General features: G+C 44.2%; 1 protein-coding gene across 1 annotated transcript in view; it reads left to right on the top strand.

The window, feature by feature from the left end:
• Positions 1 to 390: 390 nt before the first annotated feature.
• Positions 391 to 23,644, top strand: part of LOC124712603 (glucose dehydrogenase [FAD, quinone]-like) — a 78,101-nt gene continuing 54,847 nt past the window's right edge. The window contains exons 1-2 of the mRNA XM_047242887.1: positions 391 to 414; positions 5,613 to 5,783. Coding sequence (XP_047098843.1) covers positions 391 to 414; positions 5,613 to 5,783 — 195 coding nt within the window. The remainder of the gene's footprint in view (positions 415 to 5,612; positions 5,784 to 23,644) is intronic.

Here is a 23,644-nt window from a genome sequence, read left to right as displayed (position 1 = left end):
TTGCGAGTGATTCTGTGTGCGCGTAATTTGATTTCAACAGCTGATGTAAACACTGTAGGCAATTCAATTCCGCATCGCTTTGTGCGTAAAGAAGGATTGCCATTGGTGTAAGGATAGGTCAGATTAGGAATTTTACTTTAGATGTTTGCCTCCAGTTGTCTTGACCTGGCTTGGTTTGGCTGACCTCTCTAAACAGTTTAGCCCTAAGCTTCGAATTTGACACACAGACGTCCATCCCCGGAAACGAAGGCTGGGGTGCACAACGGTCTACATCGAAGATGTGAATCGATGGGAGCGGAGTCGTAGTAGAAGGAACTTTCCCACGTTCAAACACACGTGCCAGCCAAACGCGAACGATCATAATGTGTTTACGCGGGAATTCGTTGAAGCATGAAGAAAATGGCGCAAAGGAGAGTTAGTGCAAACCACGAGTTTGTAATGCCACACTCCGATAGCTGGAGAACGTACATCCGAAAAACTGTGCAGAGAAAGCCACAGCAAAGAAGAGCTACGGCAAGAGAACACTTCACAGGAGAGTTCTGTTTTGTTGGGTTCTTGTAGGAGTCGAGATAGGTAATTATTCGCTGTTCCTTTGAGATGGTAGCCTTGCCAATGTCCGTCACTGCTGCCTCGTTCACGCTATGCAATTGAATACGTTGAGTGTCTTCCCATCCGGTGAAACGACACAGGACAGCGCAATCACACACGGGCTGCGCTGTGTCACCACTGATGTTGAGTCGCCAGTCGTGACCTGCTCCTGCTCGACTCGCGTTTCTTCACTTCAGGAGGCAGTAATCTTTTTCTTTAACTAAGCCTTGTGCTTCTGTAGAACAGAGCTTGTTACTTCACGTAATACGCGTCTCTTCTTGTTCTGGTAGTGCGTCCTGGGAGAATCTTTCTCTATGAGCAACCAGAGAATATTTGTTGTCAGCCAGTCACTCGACAATATAGATTCTGTCATGTGCTTGTGCCAATCTGTAATGGTTAAACACATTTTATTATCAAAATACACTACTGACCATTACAATTGCTACACCAGATGATAAACGGGTATTCATTGGACAAATATATTATACTAGAACTGACATGTGATTAGATTTTCACGCAATTTGGGTGCATAGATCCTGAGAAATCAGTACCCAGAACAACCACCTCTGGCCGTAATAACGGCCTTGATACGCCTGGGCATTGAGTCAAACAGAGATCGGATGGCGTGTACAGATACAGCTGCCCATGCAGTTTCAACACAATACCACAGTTCATCAAGAGTAGTGACTGGCGTATTGCAACGAGCCAGTTGCTCGGCCACCATTGACCAGACGTTTTCAATTGGTGAGAGATCTGGAGAATGTGCTGGCCAGGGCGGTAGTAGAACATTTTCTGTATCCAGAAAGGCCCGTACAGGACCTCCAACATGCGGTCGTGCATTATCCTGCTGAAACGTAGGATTTCGCAGGGATCGAATGAAGGATAGAGCCACGGGTCGTAACACATCTAAAACGTAACGTCCACTGTTCAAAGTGCCGTCAATGCGAACAAGAGGTGACCGAGACGTGTAACCAATGGCACCGCATACCATCACGCCGGGTGATACGACAGTATGGCGATGACGAATACGCGCTTCCAATGTGCGTTCACCGCGATGTCACCAAACACGCATGCGACCATCATGATGCTGTAAACAGAACATGGATTCTTCCGAAAAATGACGTTTTGCTATTCGTCGTTGAGTACACCATCGCAGGCGCTCCTGTTTGTGATGCAGCGTCAAGGGTAACCGCAGCCATGGTCTCAGAGCTGATAGTCCATGCTGCTGCAAACGTCGTCGAACTGTTCGTGCAGATGGTTGTTGTCTTGCAAACGTCCCCATCTGTTGACTCAGGTATCGAGACGTGGCTGCACGATCCGTTACAGCCATGCGGATAAGATGCCTCTCATCTCGACTGCTAGTGATACGAGACCGTTGGGATCGAAAACGGCATTCCGTATTACCCTCCTGAACCCAGCGATTCCATATTCTGCTAACAGTCATTGGATCTCGACCAACGCGAGCAGCAATGTCGCTATACGATAAACCGCAATCGCCATAGGCTACAATGCGACCTTTATGAAAGTCGGAAACATGATGGTACGCATTTCTCCACCTTACACGAGGCATCACAACAACGTTTCACCAGGCAACGCCGGTTAACTGCTGTTTGTGTATGAGAAATTGGTTGGAAACTTTCCTCATGTCAGTACGTTGTGTGAATGTTCTGAAAAGCTAATAATTTACATATCACAGCATCTTCTTCCTGTCGGTAGCGTTCTCGCTTCCTGCGCCCGGGTTCCCGGGTTCGATTCCCGGCGGGGTCAGGGATTTTCTCTGCCTCGTGATGACTGGGTGTTGTGTTATGTCCTTAGGTTAGTTAGGTTTAAGTAGTTCTAAGTTGTAGGGAACTGATGGCCATAGATGTTAAGGCCCATAGTGCTCAGAGCCATTTGAAAATCTTCTTCCTGTCGCTTAAATTTCACCTCTGTAGCACGTCATCTTCGTGGTGTAGCAATTTTAATGGCCAATAGTGTATGTTTCGTTGCCAGGTTCCCCGTATTTGCCATTCATATTCTTGTCATATTTCTTTCAGGATTGTTTCTCCACTGCAGTACGTTTTAAATGGCTTGTAGTAACCAGTCCGCCTCCCAACTTAGTGAATTAATTGTAACATTTGGTATGAACTAACCACACACCAATAAAGTATTCTGTGGTTTGTAATGGAACGGAATACATCTTTATGGAGGCAAGTGCTATATAAGGTGCTGTGGTTACGCACAGGAGTAGTATTGGTGCTGATGCAGAAAGGGAAAGTAGTGAGCAGGTAGGCATGTGCCGAAAAACATTCGGAAAGCCAGGTTAAGTCATTGTACGTGTCGTCCAGTGGCGGACCGTTCATCACTCCGGGCTGGTTTAGACGATCCAGCCAACCTTGCAAGTCTAAAAAATCCAAAATCCTCCAAAAAACAAGCCAACGCATTATACCGCTGCATTTACATTGTGTATGTGCTGTGTAATATTAAAAGTGCTTACTAAATTCAAAACAAACAGGCAAAGATAGTCGGTCTCCCAGCAGGTCATCTGGAAAGATAAATTGTTTGTTTATTTGTTTTATTTTAAATTTGGCGTCCAGAGTTTTTACGCTGTTTAGCTATCGGGAACACATGTTTATACAAAATACATAATTCAACTGAACTGAATGCTTAAGCCGTCAATATTTTCCCTACAATAACAATTTAACATAAAAAATGATATGCAAACTAAACATTTATGTTGTCAACTCACACTACTTCTTAAATTTAATGATTAGTGATCCATATAAAAGAATAGATGAATCCTACAGATTTTTCCCTACACGCTTAAATAAATTGACAGACCGTTTAGCCGGCCGGAGTGGCCGTGCGGTTCTAGGCGCTACAGTCTTGAACTGAGCGACCGCTATGGTCGCAGGTTCGAATCCTAACTAGGCCATGGATGTGTGTGTAGGTTAGTTAGGTTTAATTAGTTCTAAGTTCTAGGCGACTGATGACCTCAGATGTTAAGTCGCATAGTGCTCAGAGCCATTTGAACCATTTGAACAGACCGTTAAGACAGACGTATGTCTTTAGAAACAAAAAGACGCTGTTAGAAGAATGAGGTAATTGATGATCATCAAAGTCTTCAGAAATTCCTATCGCTGAATGTCAAATGCGGAACACGATAACAAGATGTGGTTTACGTTAACTTCTGACGCGGAATCGCAAGGGAATCATAAATGTTGATACTGCACAGATGAACAGGAAACGAGGCATGGTTAATGAATGCCTAATGATGGCGGAAATCGTAAATCTGTATAAATGTGTCATCGTAAACCACGGCCTTGCAGGAATTTGAGGTTATTATGTCGCACAGTATCCACCTTTCGATTGTTGACACGCATTCAACATCCCTTGCCACCGATGTTGTACGTGGCTCTTGACTTCACACAAGTAGTCTGTTCAAGTTATTTTCAAATCGAGAACAGTTCCTCTAGATGGAGCTTACTTCGATAGGACGTCATTATTGTAGCGGATACCAGCGTGGGAATGCACGCACAGCAGAATAATTGTTTGCCCTATCCGTTTATAGTGAAAATATTTCAGTACCACATTCAAAATATAATGGTTGGTTGCTCTACCCATCGTCGGTGTTGAATACTTTTAAGAACACTTTGGGATTCAGCGTGCTTGTCTTATTATAGTAATAGACTGGAATCGCGCAGCTGAGTGTGTGAAAATCGTATTCAAATAAAGGCAAATGTAAAGAACATCGCATAGAATTCGTGACAGGATACCAAGAGTTAAAGCTTGTGCAGACGGCCGAAATTTTAGTTCTTCTCTTGGGGGCATTTTGTGATTGGTAAATGCAGTTTCTACTATTATTGACAGGGTTTTCCATGCAGGTCAGACCCTGAACGAATAATTTATCTGTGAACATTTCACTTCCATTTTTTTCACTAAAAGTGAAACGTCCCCTTAGAAAAATTATAAATGACTGTGCTGGTAAACCTCTTACGTTATTTGATTTTCAAACAGCTGAACAGAACTGAACGTACTCAGACATTTCTTTCTTTACTTATTCTGATCAACACTAAACTGACACACAATATTTTTACCGCAACGCAATCTGAATTTCAGTAATCCCTACAAAAGAATAGCCCCAACTAACAATAACCTATTCCTTTCACGAATCACTTACCTCACAAAAATCTTCATTACTCGAACTACTGCAATACAGCGAGCGCCAATACTGCCAGCTAAATAAAAGATTCTAACTACTGAAGGCACTAACTACTGATAGGCATAGATAGCAAATGAAAGTTTTTGATATAGAACAAACAATGTATTTAACTTTATATATATATGTGTGTATCAGTTCATGATATCCAGTATTACAAATTCACTCTTTCTGATGGACACACGTCCAGATCGTCCGGTCTCAAAATTCTGCCATCTCTCTCCCCACATCCACCACTACTGGCCACTCACCTCCAACTGCGCAACGCTACGCGCTGTTCACATCCAACTGCCCAACACTACAATAGCAAATATTCCAACAATGCGAACCAGCCACAGACTGCACACAGCACAGTCAGTGATTTTCATACAGAGCGCTACGTGGCGCTACCAACATAAAAACCTAAACAGCCTACTTACAAAAGAGTATTTCATATGAAAAGGTAACAGACATTGCCTCAAAACTGTGCCTACAAATTGCGTCAAAAATTCCTTATTGAATTATCACTCGGGTCACAATGTTTACAACTTCGTGTTGGCGATGGTGCCGACCGGTGCTTGAAGTCTCTATGATGCTGACAATGTGCCAATGGGGCGATGAAAAACTAAGAATTATTTTGATGTGTGTGTGTGTGTGTGTGTGTGTGTGTGTGTGTGTGTGTGTGTGTGTCAGTACTTGCATGTGTGTATGATGAGCAAAAGCAGTTAATGGTACGCGAACTGTGGCGGTTTGTTGGACTCGCCTGCTCACAGCGTGTAATGTTGTACTCTGCTGTGCGTGGAACTCGTTGGCTACCGGTTGATCGACGCCGTCTGGCGCTGCGCAGGCGACGGTGCGCGGCGGCCGACGGTGGAGCGCGGAGCGAGCCTACCTGCGGCCGGCGCTGGGCAGGCCTAACCTGAGCGTCCTGACAGGGGCGACGGCCACGCGGCTCATCATCGACCCGGCCACCAACTCCACGCGCGGCGTCTGCTTCGTACGGGGCGGACGTGCGCAGGTACGTCCACCCCATTCTGTGTCATCTACAAGGTACTACATCCACATCTACATTTATACTCCACAAGCCATCCAACGGTGTGTGGCGGAGGGCACTTTACGTGCCACTGTTATTACCTCCCTTTCCTGTTTTAGTCGCGTATGGTTCACGGGAAGAACGACTGCCGGAAAGCCTCCGTGCGTGCTCGAATCTCTCTAATTTTACATTCGTGATCTCCTCGGGAGGTATAAGTAGGGGGAAGCAATATATTCGATACTCATTCAGAAACGCACCCTCTCGAAACCTGGACAGCAAGCTACACCGCGATGCAGAGCACCTCTCTTGCAGAGTCTGCCACTTGAGTTTGCTAAACATCTCCGTAACGCTATCACGCATACCAAATAACCCTGTGACGAAACGCGCCGCTCTTCTTTGTATCTTCTCTATCTCCTCTGTCAACCCCACCTGGTACGGATCCCACACTGATGAGCAATATTCAAGTATAGGTCGAACGAGTGTTTTGTAAGCCACCTCCTTTGTTGATGCACTACATTTTTTAAGGACTCTCCCAATGAATCTCAACCTGGCACCCCCCATTACCAACAGTTAATTTTATATGATCATTCCACTTCAAATCCCGTACGAATACTCCCAGATATTTTACAGAAATAACTGCTCCCAGTGTTTCTTCCGCTATCATATAATCATACAATAAAGGATCCTTCTTTCTATGTATTCGCAATACATTATATTTGTATATGTTAACGGTCAGTTGCCACTCCCTGCACCAAGTGCCTATCCGCTGCAGATCTTCCTGCATTTCGCTGCAATTTTCTAATGCTGCAACTTCTCTGTATACTACAGCATTATCCGCGACAAGGCGCATGGTTCAAATGGTTCAAATGGCTCTGAGCACTATGGGACTTAACTTCTGAGGTCATCAGTCCCCTAGAACTAACGTAAGGACATCACACACATCCATGCCCGAGGCAGGATTCGAACCTGCGACCGGTTCCAAACTGTAGCGCCTAGAACCGCTCGGCCACTTAGGCCGCCAAGCCACATGGAACTTTCAGCACTATCTACTAGGTCATTTATATATACTTTCAAAAGCAATGGTCCCATAACACTCCCCTGTTGCTGTGTTCTGTTTGCTAAAAACTCTTCAATCGAGCCACACAGCTGGTCTGATATTCCGTAGGCTCTTACTTTGTTTATCAGGTGACAGTGCGAAACTGTATCGAACGCCTTCCAAAAGTCAAGGAAAATGGCATCTACCTGGGAGCCTGTATCTAATATTTTATGGGTCTCATGAACAAATAAAGCGAGTTGGGTCTCACACGATCGCTGTTTCCGGAATCCATGTCGATTCCTACAGAGTAGATTCTGGGATTCCAGAAATGACATGATACGCGAGCAAAAAACATGTTCTAAAATTGTACAAGAGATCGATGTCAGAGATATAGGACTACAGTTTTGCGCATCTGCTCGACGACCCTTCCTGAAAACTGGAACTACCTGTGCTCTTTTCCAATCATTTGGAACCTTTCGTTCCTCTAGAGACTTGCGGTACACGACTGTTAGAAGGGGGCAAGTTCTTTCGCGTACTCTGTGTAGAAACGAACTGGTATCCCGTCAAGTCCAGTGGACTTCCCTCTGTTGAATGATTTCAGTTGCTTTTATATTCCTTGGACACTTATTTCGATGTCGGCCATTTTTTCGTGCGAGCGAGGATTTAGAGAAGGAACTACAGTGCGGTCTTCCTGTGTGAAACACCTTTGGAAAAAGGTGTTTAGTATTTCAGCTTTACGCGTGTCATCCTCTGTTCCAATGCCACTATCATCCCAGAGTGTCTGGATATGCTGTTTTGATCCACTTACTGTTTTAACGTAATATCAGAACCTCCTAGGATTTTCTGTCAAGTCGGTACATAGAATTTTACTTTCTAATTCACTGAACGCTTCACGCATAGCCCTCCTTACGCTAACTTTGACATCGCTTAGCTTCTGTTTGTCTAGTGTGGCAAGTGTTTGATTTTTTGACGTTAAGCACCGGTACCCCGCACCGTAACCTCTGACGAAAAAAATTGGACCCGCAGATTTTGAGATGTGGTATGATAGAACATCCTTTTTTTTCTTTTTTTTACTTTTACAGGTACAGACGTTGTATTCCAACTTCCTTTTTCTCCACAAATCGAGCACTGGTAATAACTAACAAGGCGTGCGTGTGGCACGTTCTAAGCGGACAGAGACGGAGAACAGTGCTGTGTCGCCGTTGCGCTTTCAGTCTGTGTCCCATCCCAGGGATAAGCGCTACACACGGCCTGCATCTGACTCTCACAACAAAATTTTATTTGCGCGGACACTTATGGCTGCACGATATTGCAGTACATGTATCTCTGAAGGAACAGGCACTGCGGCGATTACTACGGTTATGAAATACGTGAAATATATTCGCAGTTGACGATATGGACAATCTTTCAACATTGAAATAGCATTAAAACAGGCTAAAAGAATCTCTGAATGACAATTGATGAAATTTTTAGATATTAAGCAAAATTGTAAAAAAAGTCCTGTAAAGAAACCGTATGTTAAACTCACACGTTTCACATAGTTACGCATTACAGTATTCATAATCTATGGAACAAGAATTAATGTAACGTGGTGAAATATCATTGTCAGTTACAGGAATTTAAAGCCATTTAATTTATTTGTGGAAAAGAAAAATGTTATGGAACTAAATGGAAATTCCTATTCATGCCTCAGTCCACATGGTACTCCTCCTAAGCTTGAACAGTATTTCATGGACTCTCCTATCGAGGCTTGAATGAAAATTTGAACAGAGGAGGAAAATGTGCTACAGAAGTCCGTGCAGTTGTGCAAGGCGCAGGGCGGCAGGGTAACGCAGTGGTCAGCGCATCGGCCTGGCGAGGAAGAAACGCAGCTCCAAATCCCAGCCTTGTTACAAATTTTCGAATGGTAGCGAGCTCTCGGGAAAAAAATAAAAGAAAATCAGTTTATATATTAACTCTTTAAACATCTCAAAAGCACCACGTGCCTTCACATTAGTATTATATATTAGTAAGGATGTTAACAAAGTCTTTTAAAGTAGGGTTGATTAAAAAAATTTTGGTGACTAAAGGCAGACACCTTCGTCGCCAGAAATGGCGTGGTTCCTCATTATTAACCTCTAACGACCTCTGTTGGTGTCAAACCCGACGTTCGCCACGCCACTGCCATGTATGTGCCACGCCTCGCGTCACGTCGCTTGTCACGCTACGTCGGTGGGCGTTCTACTTTACTTACACGCTACCGCTGTGTGTCCGCCAGCTTGTTAGGAAGCTGCACCGAAAGCAGACAAACACAGACAAACCTCGTAGACAAACAAACACTGACTGAAGCCAAAGGAGAGCCACGGGTGAGGCATTCAACGATTTAGGAAACAAAATCTGTTTAACAATCTGATAGAATATCCTCACAAATATCAGTATTATTTTAAATCAGTAATCAGATCAAAGCCATCTGCGCAGCAATTCTGCAACCATAATGGCATCGAAACAGAGAATGGCAGAGAGGAGACCGTTCTCTCTTCTACGTCAAAACGACATATGTCGGATTAACCGACCGCGAGATAGTCGACTGCTACCACTAAACAGCGGAAAGTTGAGCCAGGTGAGCTATCTGTATCATTCTACGTAAAGTATTCAAAGCACCTGCTCCTCTACGTCAGGCGCTCTACCATAGGTCTGTGGAGGAACAGAGCATTTGTAATAACTCGAATTTTTCTAAAGTCATTCCCGTTTCCAGAAGAGAGTGTCAAACATACACGCAAAACTATAACTTATCGCCGACGTAGCCCTCTCGTTGAACTTCGGAACATGTTTTATGACTGCGCAGAGCGACATTCTCGGAGACGAAAAGTATCCCTGTGGGAATTGACATGGGTTCCACAGTTAACGAATTTGTGAAAGTCAGGTTCCTCTGTTGGCCCACGAGATCAGTAGGCATATACGGGACGAACCAGAACTCCACCGATAAAACTTTCAGACGTCGTTCAGGGATACATTCTAACGATTTTCGTACCAGGGACTAACGGTCTTTGGTGGTTCGTTAAAGAACTATTGCAGTTCGTTTGGTTTCTTGCTCCGATTAGCTTGTAAGACTACTCTTGATCTGCGGTACGTTTCGGGAGGCGATAAGCGATTCTGAGTTACGCTCTGACAGAAAACACTTTAACTAGTAAGTCTTCCACTTACTGCACGCCCCATGCATCTGATAAATATATTTTGTTCTTTGACCGTGTTTGTTGTTGACAACCGGCATTAGAGGGTGTCACATTTATCAGAATCAAATAAATTTGAGTGCTAAAATAATATTAATTAAATGGAGGCCCTGTCATTATTTTAGTCAGTCGTTGATGTATAGTTAATATATCAACATAGGATTGATCATTTATAAAAGCTATGACACAAGTTTATTTAATTAAATAAAAGAATACATGTTAAGTGTGATGACAAAAAAATGAACTAATGAAAGTAATAATATGCCACACACACTTAACACTCGCTTAGGTGGCGGCTGGTTGGCAAAGACTAACGTTTGCTTGATTGAACTATTCACTCTGGCTCAAAACATGGATAACGTGATCAGAAACAATCGAGCACTGAAAAGACTTTGATATATTTATTCTACACAGAAGTTATACTATGTTGGTGCAGCTGAGAACAAGTGGCGATATTGTGATCCTGTTTTCCCCGACAAGCCGGATCAGCAATACAGGACCCCTTTTCTGCAGGTGTGATGGTTGCTAGGACCTAGCAACAAAAAACCAACGTTTTATTATGGCCCCCGTCGTCCCATGCAACTTTTGTCCCACAAACGTTTCAGCTCCTATCATACTTTCTGAGTTATTCTTGGTGGCAATAGTTAGTGACTCATCCTGTATAACACACCTTTGCAACCAAGAAGGCCCATTAAATCGGTTGTAGCGAGATGTTTTAGTTTGGTAGGAATTATACGGTGGAGAAATATCTGCATTGTTACTCCATAATGCTTAGTTTCTGACAGGCCTTACACATCGCCAAAACCTTTCGAATTCGTCTGTCCATATTTTTAAAGTGCCACAGTGTGCGTAATTTCAGATGACATTTCCTGGTTCCAAAATGTGCATAGCTAACCTGAGTGTGCCAGATAATCTTGTTCACAATCTCATCTGTAACGCAAACATGCCAGGGTTCTCCTCCTGCTTTGCTGTGAAAGAACAAGATTCCGTTCCACTAATAGCTATAACTGCCTGAGCTCAGTTTCCTTCCTATCCTTTTAAGCTTTTTTTTCAGAGTAAGCAGAGTTGGATGCTTATATTGGTCTCTGCTGATGTCCTTTAGGCTCGAGGTGACGTAATTCTCAAACGCGAACTTTTTTTGACAGGCTGTAGTGTTCTTCTTCTAATGGGTTTGCGCCACTCCCACAGGTGAACTTGACAGTGCACTTGTAATTATGTCCTACTCTCCTAGTATGAACGTAATATTAAAAGCGTATGCCTTTAGCAAGAATGGCCATCCCGGGAGTCTTCATGCGAGGTTTCGCCGTGAGTAGGAACTCTAAAGTTCAAAAATGGCTCTGAGCACTATGGGACTTAACTTCTGAGGTCATCAGTCCCCTAGACCTTAGAACTACTTAAACCAAACTAACCTAAGGGCATCACACACATCCATGCCCGAGGCAGGATTCGAACCTGCGACCGTAGCAGTCGCGCAGTTCCAGACTGTAGTGCCTAGAACCGCTCGGCCACCCCGGCGGAACTCTAAGGGTCTGTGATCGGTGAAGACTCGTGGTTTTCTCCCATACAGGAAGAATCGAAATTTTTCGGAGCCAAACGCGACCGCCAAAGCTTCCAACTACGTTACCATCTGGCACATGAGGACACGGCTTACAAAAGCAATGGTCTTATGCACCATGTTCCGAATTTGATGATATCTCGGGAAAATTACTACACCTACACCAGAATATGAGCTGTCCGTTGACATGCAAAATTCCTCCGCCATATTTGGATGCGATAAAATCGCTGCATTGACCAGAGCAGCTCTGAGGGTCTGGAATTCATCTCCTATCACATCGTCACAGTCCCATGGCGCCTTCTTCCCAGTGATCTGGCACAATCGTGGTGTAGCAAGTTTCTTCACTTGAATGAAACTCATACAGAAGTTTGCGACAGCGAGAAAGCCTTGGAGTTGTTTCTTTGTTGTTGGCACTGCAAATTTTGCTATCGCCGCGATCTTGTCCGGATCTGACGAGATTCCCTCTGTGGTCCTGACATGGCCAATGAATTTTACTCGTGAGATCCCAATACACGACTTCATGATGTTGGATGTTAAGCCGTACTCCTTGAAGGTCTGTAGTATTTCCCTTAAGATAACATTGTTTCCTTTCCATGTCGGTTCCGCAGTTGAGAGATCTTCTACATAAATGGTGACTCTTCGTTTCACAGAATATGTTAAGATTACCATCAAGTTCCTTAATGAAGCAGCTGAGGACACATTTAAGCCATTTGAATTGGTAACATCTACCGAAGGTGAGAATTTCAGTGTATTTCCTGCAGTCTGGGCGAAGTGTAATTTGCCAGAAACTGGACCGTAAGTCAAGGGACATGAATACTGTCACGCCATGGATGTTTCATTGGAGCTCCTCCAGTTTCTCAGGACGATCTGTTTCTGGTTCCATGATGGTATTAATTTGGGGTGAATATAGCACCAAACGGATTGAGCTGTTGAACTTTTCTACTACCATCAGGATGTTGCTGTGCATAGAGGTTGCTGGTTCAATCATCTCATCGTCTAGCATCGTCTTAATCTCTAAGAAAACTTTGTGACGGTAGGCCAGGGGGATCCGGTGAGCTTTCACGGAGAATTTTGTGTGTTCGCGCACTCGGAATGCATATTGAAAATTATGAATAGCTCCCATTTTCGGCAGAAATACATCCACGTTTTCAAGTAATATTACTTCAAGGCCTTTCTTGTCATTCACTGGAATGTGCTCTAGGTTCCCTGTTATCAATCACACTGAGCATCTTCCGTAAAGTTGTTCAACTCCTTGCATGGTGCGCCAATGCTCATCACAGAACGATTATTTACCATCTTTCCTGCGTTTTGTGGTGTAACTTAGGTTGCGGCATTCGGCAGGAATTTTTGTCCATGTTATGTGATCAGCAGACGTAGTTTTCTGGACACCATATTTTTACAATGTGATCTCTTCTCGTCCCACATCCAATATGGCCTAATGTTGGTTCAGGAAATCCATGTCGAATATTTTTTCAATTGCCAACGAAGGGGCCACCAGAAAGTTTGTTTCAGTGATGTGCCGTGGCAACTAAACATCACCTGGGTTTTTATCCACATATCTGTGTGCTTTCCTCTCAATATGCCAGTGATTATCGTTTTCTTCAGTGTGACTGCTGGCCACGGGTGATTTGCAGTGCATCTCTTGTACTCAGATTCCGAAATCACCGTAATGTGGCTTCCACTGTCCACAATTCCTGTCAGATTGATATTGCCTACGGTGACTTGAATAACAGGATGTAGGTCCGGTCATGTCATTATTTCTTTTTCCTCACGCAAATGCTCTCTTGTGTCTTCATACTCTAGCATGACGACAATGCTCTCTCCGATTGTTCCTGCGGCCTTGTATTGAGTTCTGTCCGCAAGCAACACCCGTGTGACAGTTGCTATTTGAACTTCTGCTTCGTCTCCCCTGTGACGGGTTGTGTGGCCTAATCTGAATATTATGAACTTGTTGGATTCCTTGTTGCCCTCGACTGTTAGTCTGCCAAATTTTTCTTTGCTGATGCAGTTCTCCAATATCTCGCTGCAGCTGGTTTGGGTTTCATTATTCTCTCCAGTTTCCTTTTTGCCGTTCGTTGTAATTATCGTTGTAATTGACACGCCTGTATCTGTTCTCCCAATATGGCTGGTTACTCATTCTATAATTCGAGTTGTGGTTTTCCCGTGATCGATAATTTCCCCCATTTCGCCTGTTGTTGTTCCATTCTGACGAATTTGGCGGTCATCGTTTCAGTTCTTGACTCTTGCGTTTTGTACCTCGCTGACATAGCCTAATTCTCGTAGCGCGCTCTTGAAGGATTCAGAGGAATCGTTGCACCTTCCGATGAGAAGTTGTCAGCAGTGCAGAGGTAATTTGATGTAACAGTGCCTCATAACTTCTTTGGAAACTGTACGGCTGGGTCAATAACCGATTCTTCTTAATTAGCGGCTCAAAGAACTTCATCGGACTATAAAATCCTAATGCTTCTAGATTTCTGCCCAGCATAATCTCCTGCTTGATTCTTTCCTGCTTGTCTTGCGTTAAGTAACGCGTCCCTGATTCTTTATATGAGCGACAGCTGTCATGTACACTGCGCGTATGTTCCGTAATCGATCCATTTGAAAATCCACGGATAAACTCCAGTTCATATTTCGGTGGCCACGGTTCCGGTAGCGCTTTACCGTAGTTTTTCAGTGTAATGCATTGTTTTTGTCTTTGTACACTTGGAAATTTTGAATGGATAAGAAATGTTTGTGGTCGAATGGTTCGACATTACCTGTGAACGAATTTTCCCACATTTCAACAGCACTTGTCTCAACAAATCGTTGTCCAAATGATCGTTGTGCTCTGTTATGGCCTTCTCCTGTGTCGTCAGATTCACGGAGTAATATTTCCGTTCGCCGAAGACGTACACAATTGTGTTCTGGTTCGCCAGAGCATATTTCTAGGAAGAGTTGTGTGGCACTTCGACGAGAAGAAACTGTTATCTCTCGGGAGTATAAACCTGAATGAGCTCTGTCGTGCGCCGTTTGCTGGCTGGTGTGTTCTCCTATAGCATTCGCCTTTGTGCCGGTGATGCAACAGTGCCTCATAATTTCTTTGGAAACTGTACGGCTGTGTCAATAACCGATCCTTCTTAATTAGCGGCTCAAAGAACTTCATCGGGCTATAAAATCCTAATGCTTCTTTATTTCTGCCCAGCATAATCTCCTGCTTGATTCTTTCCTGCTTGTCTTGCCTCATGATATTTATCAAAAAATCGTAAAACATGCTCTTCTCTCATTCCCTGATCCTAGAGGAGAGCTGCCGTACGAGATCGTGATTCTAATTGCGCAACCCAGTGACATGTTTGCTTGACGTCGTTTGCTACCTCGTTTTGGTATGAGGTGATCCGAGTCTGCTCGTGTTTAACTTCTGGTATTTCTGCCTGTTTGTGCTCCGACTGCTAGATGCGCTTCACGTTCTCGCTTGCGTTTCCTGGACGGTCCTTCTTCCGCGTTTTTGTAGCGTGGCAAGATCCTTTTTGGTTTCGCAAATTTCTGTTTTGGCATGTTTTATTTGTTCTCCTTGCGTGCACCTTGGGCTACTTAAGGCATCGTGCCGTCCTAGTGCCACGTTTCGCATCGCTCGCGCCTCTTGCTTAATTTTCGATGTTTCCTCGACGCTTTCTACCTCTTCTTTAACACCCGCGACTTACTTCTTAACCGGCTCTGTACTTTGAACAAGCTGTTCAGCTACCATCCGTATCTTCTTCGTCTGCTTGGAGACTAATTCCTTCACGACCTCCATGGCTATCTCCAGTCTCTTCTTCTCCGCTTCCTGCATGAAATGCAGGAGGGCCTCAAATTGAGATCCTCTGTTAATACATCCAGGACTAGACGAACGTGATTCCACCTCTCTGTAACGCACTATTCGTTAATCTGATCTGCCACTCTAACTAGGGCGCCTCTTCCTATGCCTGCAGATTCTTCCTGGCGCTCTGCTAAGGTTTCACATTCGCGCTAATTGTCTGTGAAGTACCTCGTCATAATCAGAAAATTCTGCGTTTGACGTATCCGTAAGGTCAGCTACCACATTCAGCTGAGAAGTCTCCGCAACTTTCTCTTGTTCAGTGATACCGCTCTCATTTCGATCCATTTGTGGTGTGATTACAACATACTCACTACTTTGGAGCAAACGTGCCTTACTTCTAGTGAGCATGCATTCATCTATCTACTCCCTAGAGATTGCAATTGCTCCTCTTCGCAATGCCACACAATGCTACCAGAAAATTTGATCTGGCGAGCCACTAATTCTAAGTCCCTGATGACGCTTATCCAAAAACACAGCCCTAATGTACGATAAAATGAAAGATACACAGATAATCTACCATCCCAAATGTTAACACACTGCCGCTCCGTCAGGAACAATCACCAAATGACACAGAAATCACAACAACAAATGAGTAAGAAAACAAACAAACAACACACACAAAATTTACAAGACATCAATGTAGTTGGCGCCAGCAATCCTTATCGTTATGCGTAACTATTTTACCTCAGTGCACCAGTTGAATTTCAACATGTGAAGACAGAAGCCTTTTAAAGAAAATTGCATACGACGGTCACAAATGGTGCCATCAATTCAGGATCATGGCAGTAAAACTACACTAGGCTTGCGGTACGTTTTGGAAGGCGACAGGCGACTCTGAGTTACCGCCCTGACAGCAATAATTTTAACTATTTGTATTTCCACTTGACTACATGCATCACGTGTATACTAAGTTGATTTTGCCCTCTGACCTTGTTTGTTGTTGACAGCCTGCATTAGAGGTTATCACATTAACCAGAATTCAAATAAACTTGAACGCTGAAATAATATTGATGAAATGGTGGCCCTGTCAGTATATTAATCAGTCGTTGATGGGTGGTTAATATAACAACACAGGAGTGATCTTTTATAAGATTTATGACCCAAGTTTGTCGATTAAAAATAGTACAAAAATGCTACAAACAGTCAACATTCGCTTTGGTGGTGGTTGGTTGGCAGTGTCTAACATTTGTCTGATTGAACTATTTCTCTGGCTCAAAACACAGGTAACGCAATCTGAAATTATCTAGCACTGAAAAGACTTTGATGGATTTATTCTATACAGAAGTTATACTACGCTGTTGCAGCTAATAACAAATCGATGGGAGGCAATGAAAACCTCGTAACTCCATTTTGTTAAATTTTATAGAGGAATCAAAAAAGGTTTCTTAAAAATATATGAAGTGATACAGATAATGTTGCTACATATGTAACTGTGTAGTAGAAATCTAGTTATAGAGAGATTTGAGAAATTCATGCACTTTAAATTTCTCTCTTTGGCAATGGAGTCACTGATAACTGAAAATAGAGGTTCTCACAGGCAGTAGCAGTTACGAGGTTTTCATTACCTACCATCGAAATGGGGTATTCTGATACTGTTTCCCCTAACAAGCCGGAGCAGCAATACAGGGCCCCTTTTCTCTATGAGTAGTGCTGTCTCAGGTGACGGTTGTGGTTTCAGCGTCTGCAGAGTGGCGATATGCTTCGCCTGTAATTCCGTATCGCGGGTACGAAATACGCCAAATCTCATCTGGCAAGCTATTATAACACTCCCTTCGTCGGTCATATCATGGACCAATGTGACTCACTTATACGGCAGTGTGGACAAGAAGAGCAAACGTCAAAGCAGCAGACCTGACACACATAAAATTGCCCTCGACAGAGCGAATTGCCCGTGATAACTGAAGTCTACACTGCCATTACAGCTGACACCTCGCCACAGGCTTCACATTCAAGACCAATACTACTAATGCGAAGTCACGCTCAGGACAAGAATCCCAAGTGCACCCCACTCATGAGAAAATTCAAGACCAGAATCCTCTCCAGACCATAGTCTTAATCAGAAGACTTAGCTTATCCCTTCCTCACTATCCATCAGACCTCTGGAAACTCCAGTAAGGCACTCCCAAAACTGCCCCCACAAGGGTCTTGTGCCGATCATAAGATTCCATAAGCTTCATGTCACCCCTCTAACTTATCTGCTCCATTCATCGGCAAATCCTAATCAAGGCTCTTCCCATTTGAGGAGAAGCGTCAGCTCCTTGACTTGCAAATTCTCACACAAATAGGATACGTTTTGTTCCCAACTTGTCCCCCTCCCCCCGACACTGTAGGCTGCATGTTATTTTCAGTTTCCATACAGTTCTAAAATGATTAACACGTTTATCATGGTGACTATTATCCCGATGACCTGAATCTTACTGTGTGTGTCGATCAGGGGCCCCGGCTAAAGTAAGAGAAGTGCTTTTGTATCCCAACATACATCATTTCAGAGCTGCCCTAAATGTTGCGTTCCTTCTAAAATTGTTTTGAAGACCTGAGCCTTTAAAAAAAACGCTGGAAGCTGAGGGACGACACCACCTGATGGCTTCCTCGATAGTGTCCAGTCCACAGTGAACATGAAAACTCACTGATTTTTACGGCCGCCATCCCCGTTCACCATGAGCATACACCACCCTGTCGTAATGCAACCTAGATTTCTCTTGAGTCCCCTCATCGTGCTGTGGCAAGAGGCGCCTGACAGGTAGACCCAGGTAGGCCGTTTCTTTACCTCTTTGACCAAATGCATTGTCTGCACACTATTTACTGAAATTCTTGGGTCCAGCTTTCTGTACCCGGTAAGTGCTTCAAGACGTTCCTATCCCTAAAGCAGTGCGTGCCTTTAAGCTCCAAATGTCCACTGCAAGATTTACTGTTAAATGACCAAATTGCCTGCTTGTTCTCCACTACAGAAAAAGACCATATGGAGGAGAGCCACCATAAAAATCTTGCATGCGTTAACAACATACACGCTTCCATCAGTGCACCTTCTGTCTCACAAACACGATGTCTCGGGTGAAAAATCATCATTAAATTGTACCCTTGAATGTGGAGAACAGTGAGAGTGTGACTCGTCCTGTCTTGAGCTTTGCATGTGTGTTGCACTTTAGGTTGTGCACAACAGTGGAAATTCACTTTAGGTCTTGTTCCGCTCATGGTACTGCTGTAGACAACAGTAGTATCCATTTTAATCTTCGTCTTCTCCCTTGGATTCAGTACTGTTCGGTTCTGCCTTGGGTTTGCTTTCTGGCAGTATTAATCGTACGTTAACGATGGTGCACAGCAGTAGGAATAGGCTTACTTACGGAAAGTTGGCCGATGTACACCATGTTTACGGGTTCTCTGAATGCCACGCAAAAGCGACAACAGCGCTATATTGATCTGTTCCCGCATCGACGGCAATCGCGTGACAATACTTTTGCACGTGAGAATTTCTGCATTACACGATTCTATGTTTTGTGTTGTACGTTCTGGTGATTTCGTGTTACAGATTTGTTTCGGGTAAACAGAGGTAGCTTGGATAATAAACCGAATAAATCGTGTGTACACTATTACTCTGCAAAAAACCACTAGAGACCACGTGTTTTTACCAAAATACTGAGAATACATCACTGATCAACAGAAGTATTGTGTTTGCATTTCGGATTCACCCTATGTATATACACTAAAGCACCAAAGAAACTGATATACGCATCCGTATTCAAACAGTGAAACATGTATGTAGGTAGATTACGGCGCTGCGGTCGGCAACGCCTATATAAGACAACAAGAGTCTTTCGCAGTTGTTAGGTGGGTTACTGCTGCAGCAATGGCAAGTTATCAAGGTTTAAGTGAGTTTGAACGTGGTGTTATAGACTGCGCCACGAGCGATGAGTCACAGCATCCCCGAGGTAGCGATGAAGTGGAGATTTCTCCATACGACCATTTGACGAGTGTACCGTGAATATCAGGATCCGACAAAAAATCAGATCTCCGACATCGCTGCGGCCGGAAAAAGATTCTGCAAGAACGGGACCAACGACGACTAAACAGAATCGTTCAAAGTGACGGGAGTGCAGGTCTCCGCAAATTGTTGCAGATTTAAATGCTGGTCCATCAACAAGTGTCAGCGTGCGAACCATTCTTCGAAACATCACCGATATGGGCTTTCGGAAACGAAGGCCTACTCGTGTACCCTTGATGACTGAACGACAGAAAGCAACATTGTACTGTTGGTGGCTGGAAACATGTTGCCTGGTCGGACGAGTCTCGTTTCAAATTGTATCGAGCGGATGGACGTGTACAGGCATGGAGACAACCTCACGAATCCATAGACCCTGCATGTCAACAGGGGACCGCTCAAGCTGATGGAGGCTCTGTAATGCTATGGGGTGTGTGCAGTTGGAGTGATATGGGACCCTTATGCGTCTAGATAAGACTCTGACAAGTGAAACGTAGGTAAGCATCCTGTCTGATCACCTGCATCCATTCATATTCATTGTGCATTCCAACGCACTTGGGCAATTCCAGCAGGACAATGCGACACTCCACACGTCCAGAATCGCTACAGAGTGACTCCAGGAACACTCTTCTGAGTTTAAACACTTGCGCTGGCCACGAAACTTCCCAGATATGAACATTATTGCGCATATCTGGAACGCCTTGCAACTTGCTATTGAAAAGAGATCTTCACCGCCTCGTACTCTTACGGATTTATGGACAGCCCTGCAGGATTCTTAGTGTCAGTTTCCACCAGCACTACTTCAGACATCAGTCGAGTCCATCCCACGTCGTGTTTCGGCACTTCTGCGTGCTCGCTGGAGTCCTACACGATATTAGGTTCAAATGGCTCTGAGCACTATGGGACTTAACTGCTGTGATCGTCAGTCCCCTAGAACTTAGAACTAATTAAACCTAACAAACCTAAGCACATCACACACATCCATGCCCGAGGCAGGATTCCAACCTGCGACCGTAGCGGTGGCGCTGTTCCAGACTGTAGCTCCTAGAACCGCTCGGATATTCCGGTCTGCTACACGATATTAGGCAGGTGCACAACTTTCTTTGGCTCCTCAGTGTAGTTGAGACCCAGAAACCTTGTGAACTGACCTTGTGATGGAGAAATTATCTGCAAAAGTTCTTTTCCCAAAGCACCTTGATGCGGAAAGAATTTATATCTAATAAAAGGGAAATGTGCTTACGCTACATCTCGTGAATCTCTGGTCGTTGACGGTATTCATGTGAGCGCTGACGAAACTGTAAATCTGCATGCATCATCACTCTCGTCCACTCAAGGACCACAACAATAGCAGACTGTTTCCACTTTCACTTTCACTATTGCATTGCTTCCGAATACAGAATAATCTAATTATCCTCAACAATCATTTGTTTCTGACGGAGTCACCGTTTGCGGAAGATATCGACCATCCTCAGGTATGACCTCAGGACGACTGATGGCAGCTAAAACTGTTCATTTCTTGACAAATAAATGTGGTTGTGCTGGATAGATTATTCTCAAAATAATCACAGTGGTTGTCAGTAAGAAACTTGTGCGCTTCTTGCGACATTCTTTTGATTCATTAAAAACCCCTTGGCGTCTAGGTATTGGACTGGTAATCAGAACGTCCTGCGTCCTGGATTGGGTCACAACAACTGCATACTCTCTAACTAAAATTTATAATCAATGGCAACCGAAGGCTTCTGGCATCAGGAGGCACCCTTGTTCCAACAAAAACCTTTGTCAAAGTGGGAGGAGGAAACAAACTCGTTTAGTTTTTTCTGTTCGTGTCTGCAAATTTTCTTTGTGTAAATAGCAGTGTAGTCATACGTGTTTTGGAAGTCTCTGTAGCTTTATTCCGCTTACAGAACTTCATATTTCGTAAATGGTTCAGAAACGTTGGCTTATAACGTGTGTTTCCTCATCGGAAACAACGAAGCTAACAGGAGACATCAAAATGGGAGGAGTGGAACTAACAACTTTCATACAATCCAATGAAAAGATTAATATATGATTCGTCACCTTAATGTGCTCAAGTAGTTTCATAAACAGCCCTTTTCAAACTATCCAAGGCATGATCGATAGGGTTCATGTCTGGAGAACATGCTGGCCACTCTAGTCGAGCGATGTCGTTATCCTGAAGGAAGTCATTCACAAGATGTGCACAATGGGTGCGCGAATTGTCATCCATGAAGACGAATTCCTCGCCAATATGCTGCCGATATGGTTGCACTACAATTCGGAGGATGGCAATCACGTATCGTACAGCCGTCACGGCACCTTCCATGACCACCAGCGACGTACGTCGGCCCCATATAATGTTCCCCCAAAACAGCAGGGAACTTCCAGCTTGCTGCACTCGCTGGACAGTTTGTCTAAGTCTGAACGCCTGACCGGGTTGCCTCCAAACACGTCTCCGACGATTGTCTGGTTTAAGGCATCTGCGACACTCATCGGTGAAGAGAATGTGATGCCAATCCTGAGCGGTACATTCGACATTTGTTGGGCCCATCCGTACCGCGCTGCATGGTGCCGTGGTTGCAAAGATGGACCTCGCCATGGACGTCGGGAGTGAAGTTACGCATCATGCAGCCTATTGCACACAGTTTGAGTCGTAACACGACGTCCTGTGGCTGCACTAAAAGCATTAACCAACATGGTGGCGTTGCTGTCAGGGTTCCTCCGAGCCATAATCCCTAGGTAGCGGTCATCCATTGGAATAGTAGCCCTTGGGTGGCATGAGCGAGGCATGTCATCGACAGTTCCTGTCTCTCCGTATCTGCTCCATGTCCGAACAACATCGCAACACTTCGAGACGCCTGGACACTTCCCTTGTTGAGTAACAATGCGCACGCTATCGAACCGCGCTGTTGACCGTCGAGGCAGGGTTGAACTACAGGAAACACGAGCCGTGTACCTCCTTCCTGGTGGAATGACTGGAACTGATCGGCTGTCGGACCCCCTCAATCTACTAGGCGCTGCTCATGCGTGGTTGTTTGCATCTTGACTCTGAACAGTCAAAGGGACTGTGTCTGTGATTAAATATCTACAGTCAACGTGTTTGTGCACTACAGGAGAAGGTCCACGAACACATTTTTTATACTGCGTTCTGATACTGATGCTGCTGCATTTATTACGCTCCAAGTTGAACTCGGGTTCCGGTGAGAGTTACGCCTTTTATTTTACATAGGCAAAGAAGAGTAACCGAAGTGTGTGCCAAGTACAATTCAGTATCGTAATTACATCGAAATTGATGCACAGCGGACATTAAACGCAACAGCAAAAAAGGCGAGAGTGATAAAGAAAATATTATACTTGAAAGGCAATGGCGAGTTTTGCTAGATATTTCGCATTTGTGTACATCACACATATCAAATGAAAAACTGTTATTCATTGTAGTAATTGCCGTGGGTTCACGATACGATACAGAGTGATAATATGATGTTCATACAATAGGAGCAATATGCATTCATCGTTCTATTGTCCTGCCTCCTCTAATTTAAGACCGGAAGTACATATGAGGTACAATACGCCACTTTCTCGTGCTATCAGTTACTTAGCGTTTAAAGGAATTGCGGAATCACGTTTCCGCAATTTCATCCCAATGTTGCGCTGAGGGTGCACCTACTCAATAACGCATCTTCGCTCTCCTACCCATCCCCAACGCTACCTTTTACCTGAATTCGTAAGTCTGGAGGACTAAAGCTTTTCTCTCGTATCCTTTAGGGTTCACATGTACACAGCCCTAAAGATTTCTCTGCTGTGCTTTACGATAGGAGATATCGCAGCCAGCAGGTGGATTAATGATCATGCTGTGACAACCAGAGTGGCTCCAAGTGTATGAATACAACCCATTTATAAAAAAGAAGCGCGATGCAGCTGCACGTATTCTGTGCTCCCTCGCCTTCCGTTAGACGATTGCTTTGGAAACTCGGATGTTCAACTACGCTTTTGCTCAGGATGTTACTCTTAGGATGAAGTACCACGGCAGAAGAATGTAATAGTAACAATAGTTTAAACTGTACACAACTTTGGTATTTCACAGTTTCTTCAGTTTTCTGTTCAGATACTTATGCTGGAATTATTACACCCTTAGGTCAACTGTAATTCCAGTGAGTGTGGCTACACACTGTAGGGAAGCAGCCTACTCACGCCGTAGTAAATTCACATCAGTCTTTCCATTGTGTGCCAGCCTAGTCCGC

The sequence above is a fragment of the Schistocerca piceifrons genome, chromosome 1, assembly GCF_021461385.2.
Source record: "Schistocerca piceifrons isolate TAMUIC-IGC-003096 chromosome 1, iqSchPice1.1, whole genome shotgun sequence".
NCBI classification, from domain to species: domain Eukaryota; kingdom Metazoa; phylum Arthropoda; class Insecta; order Orthoptera; family Acrididae; genus Schistocerca; species Schistocerca piceifrons.
The sequence above is the reverse complement of the archived record's forward strand: the minus strand, read 5'-3'. Positions and strand labels throughout refer to the sequence as shown.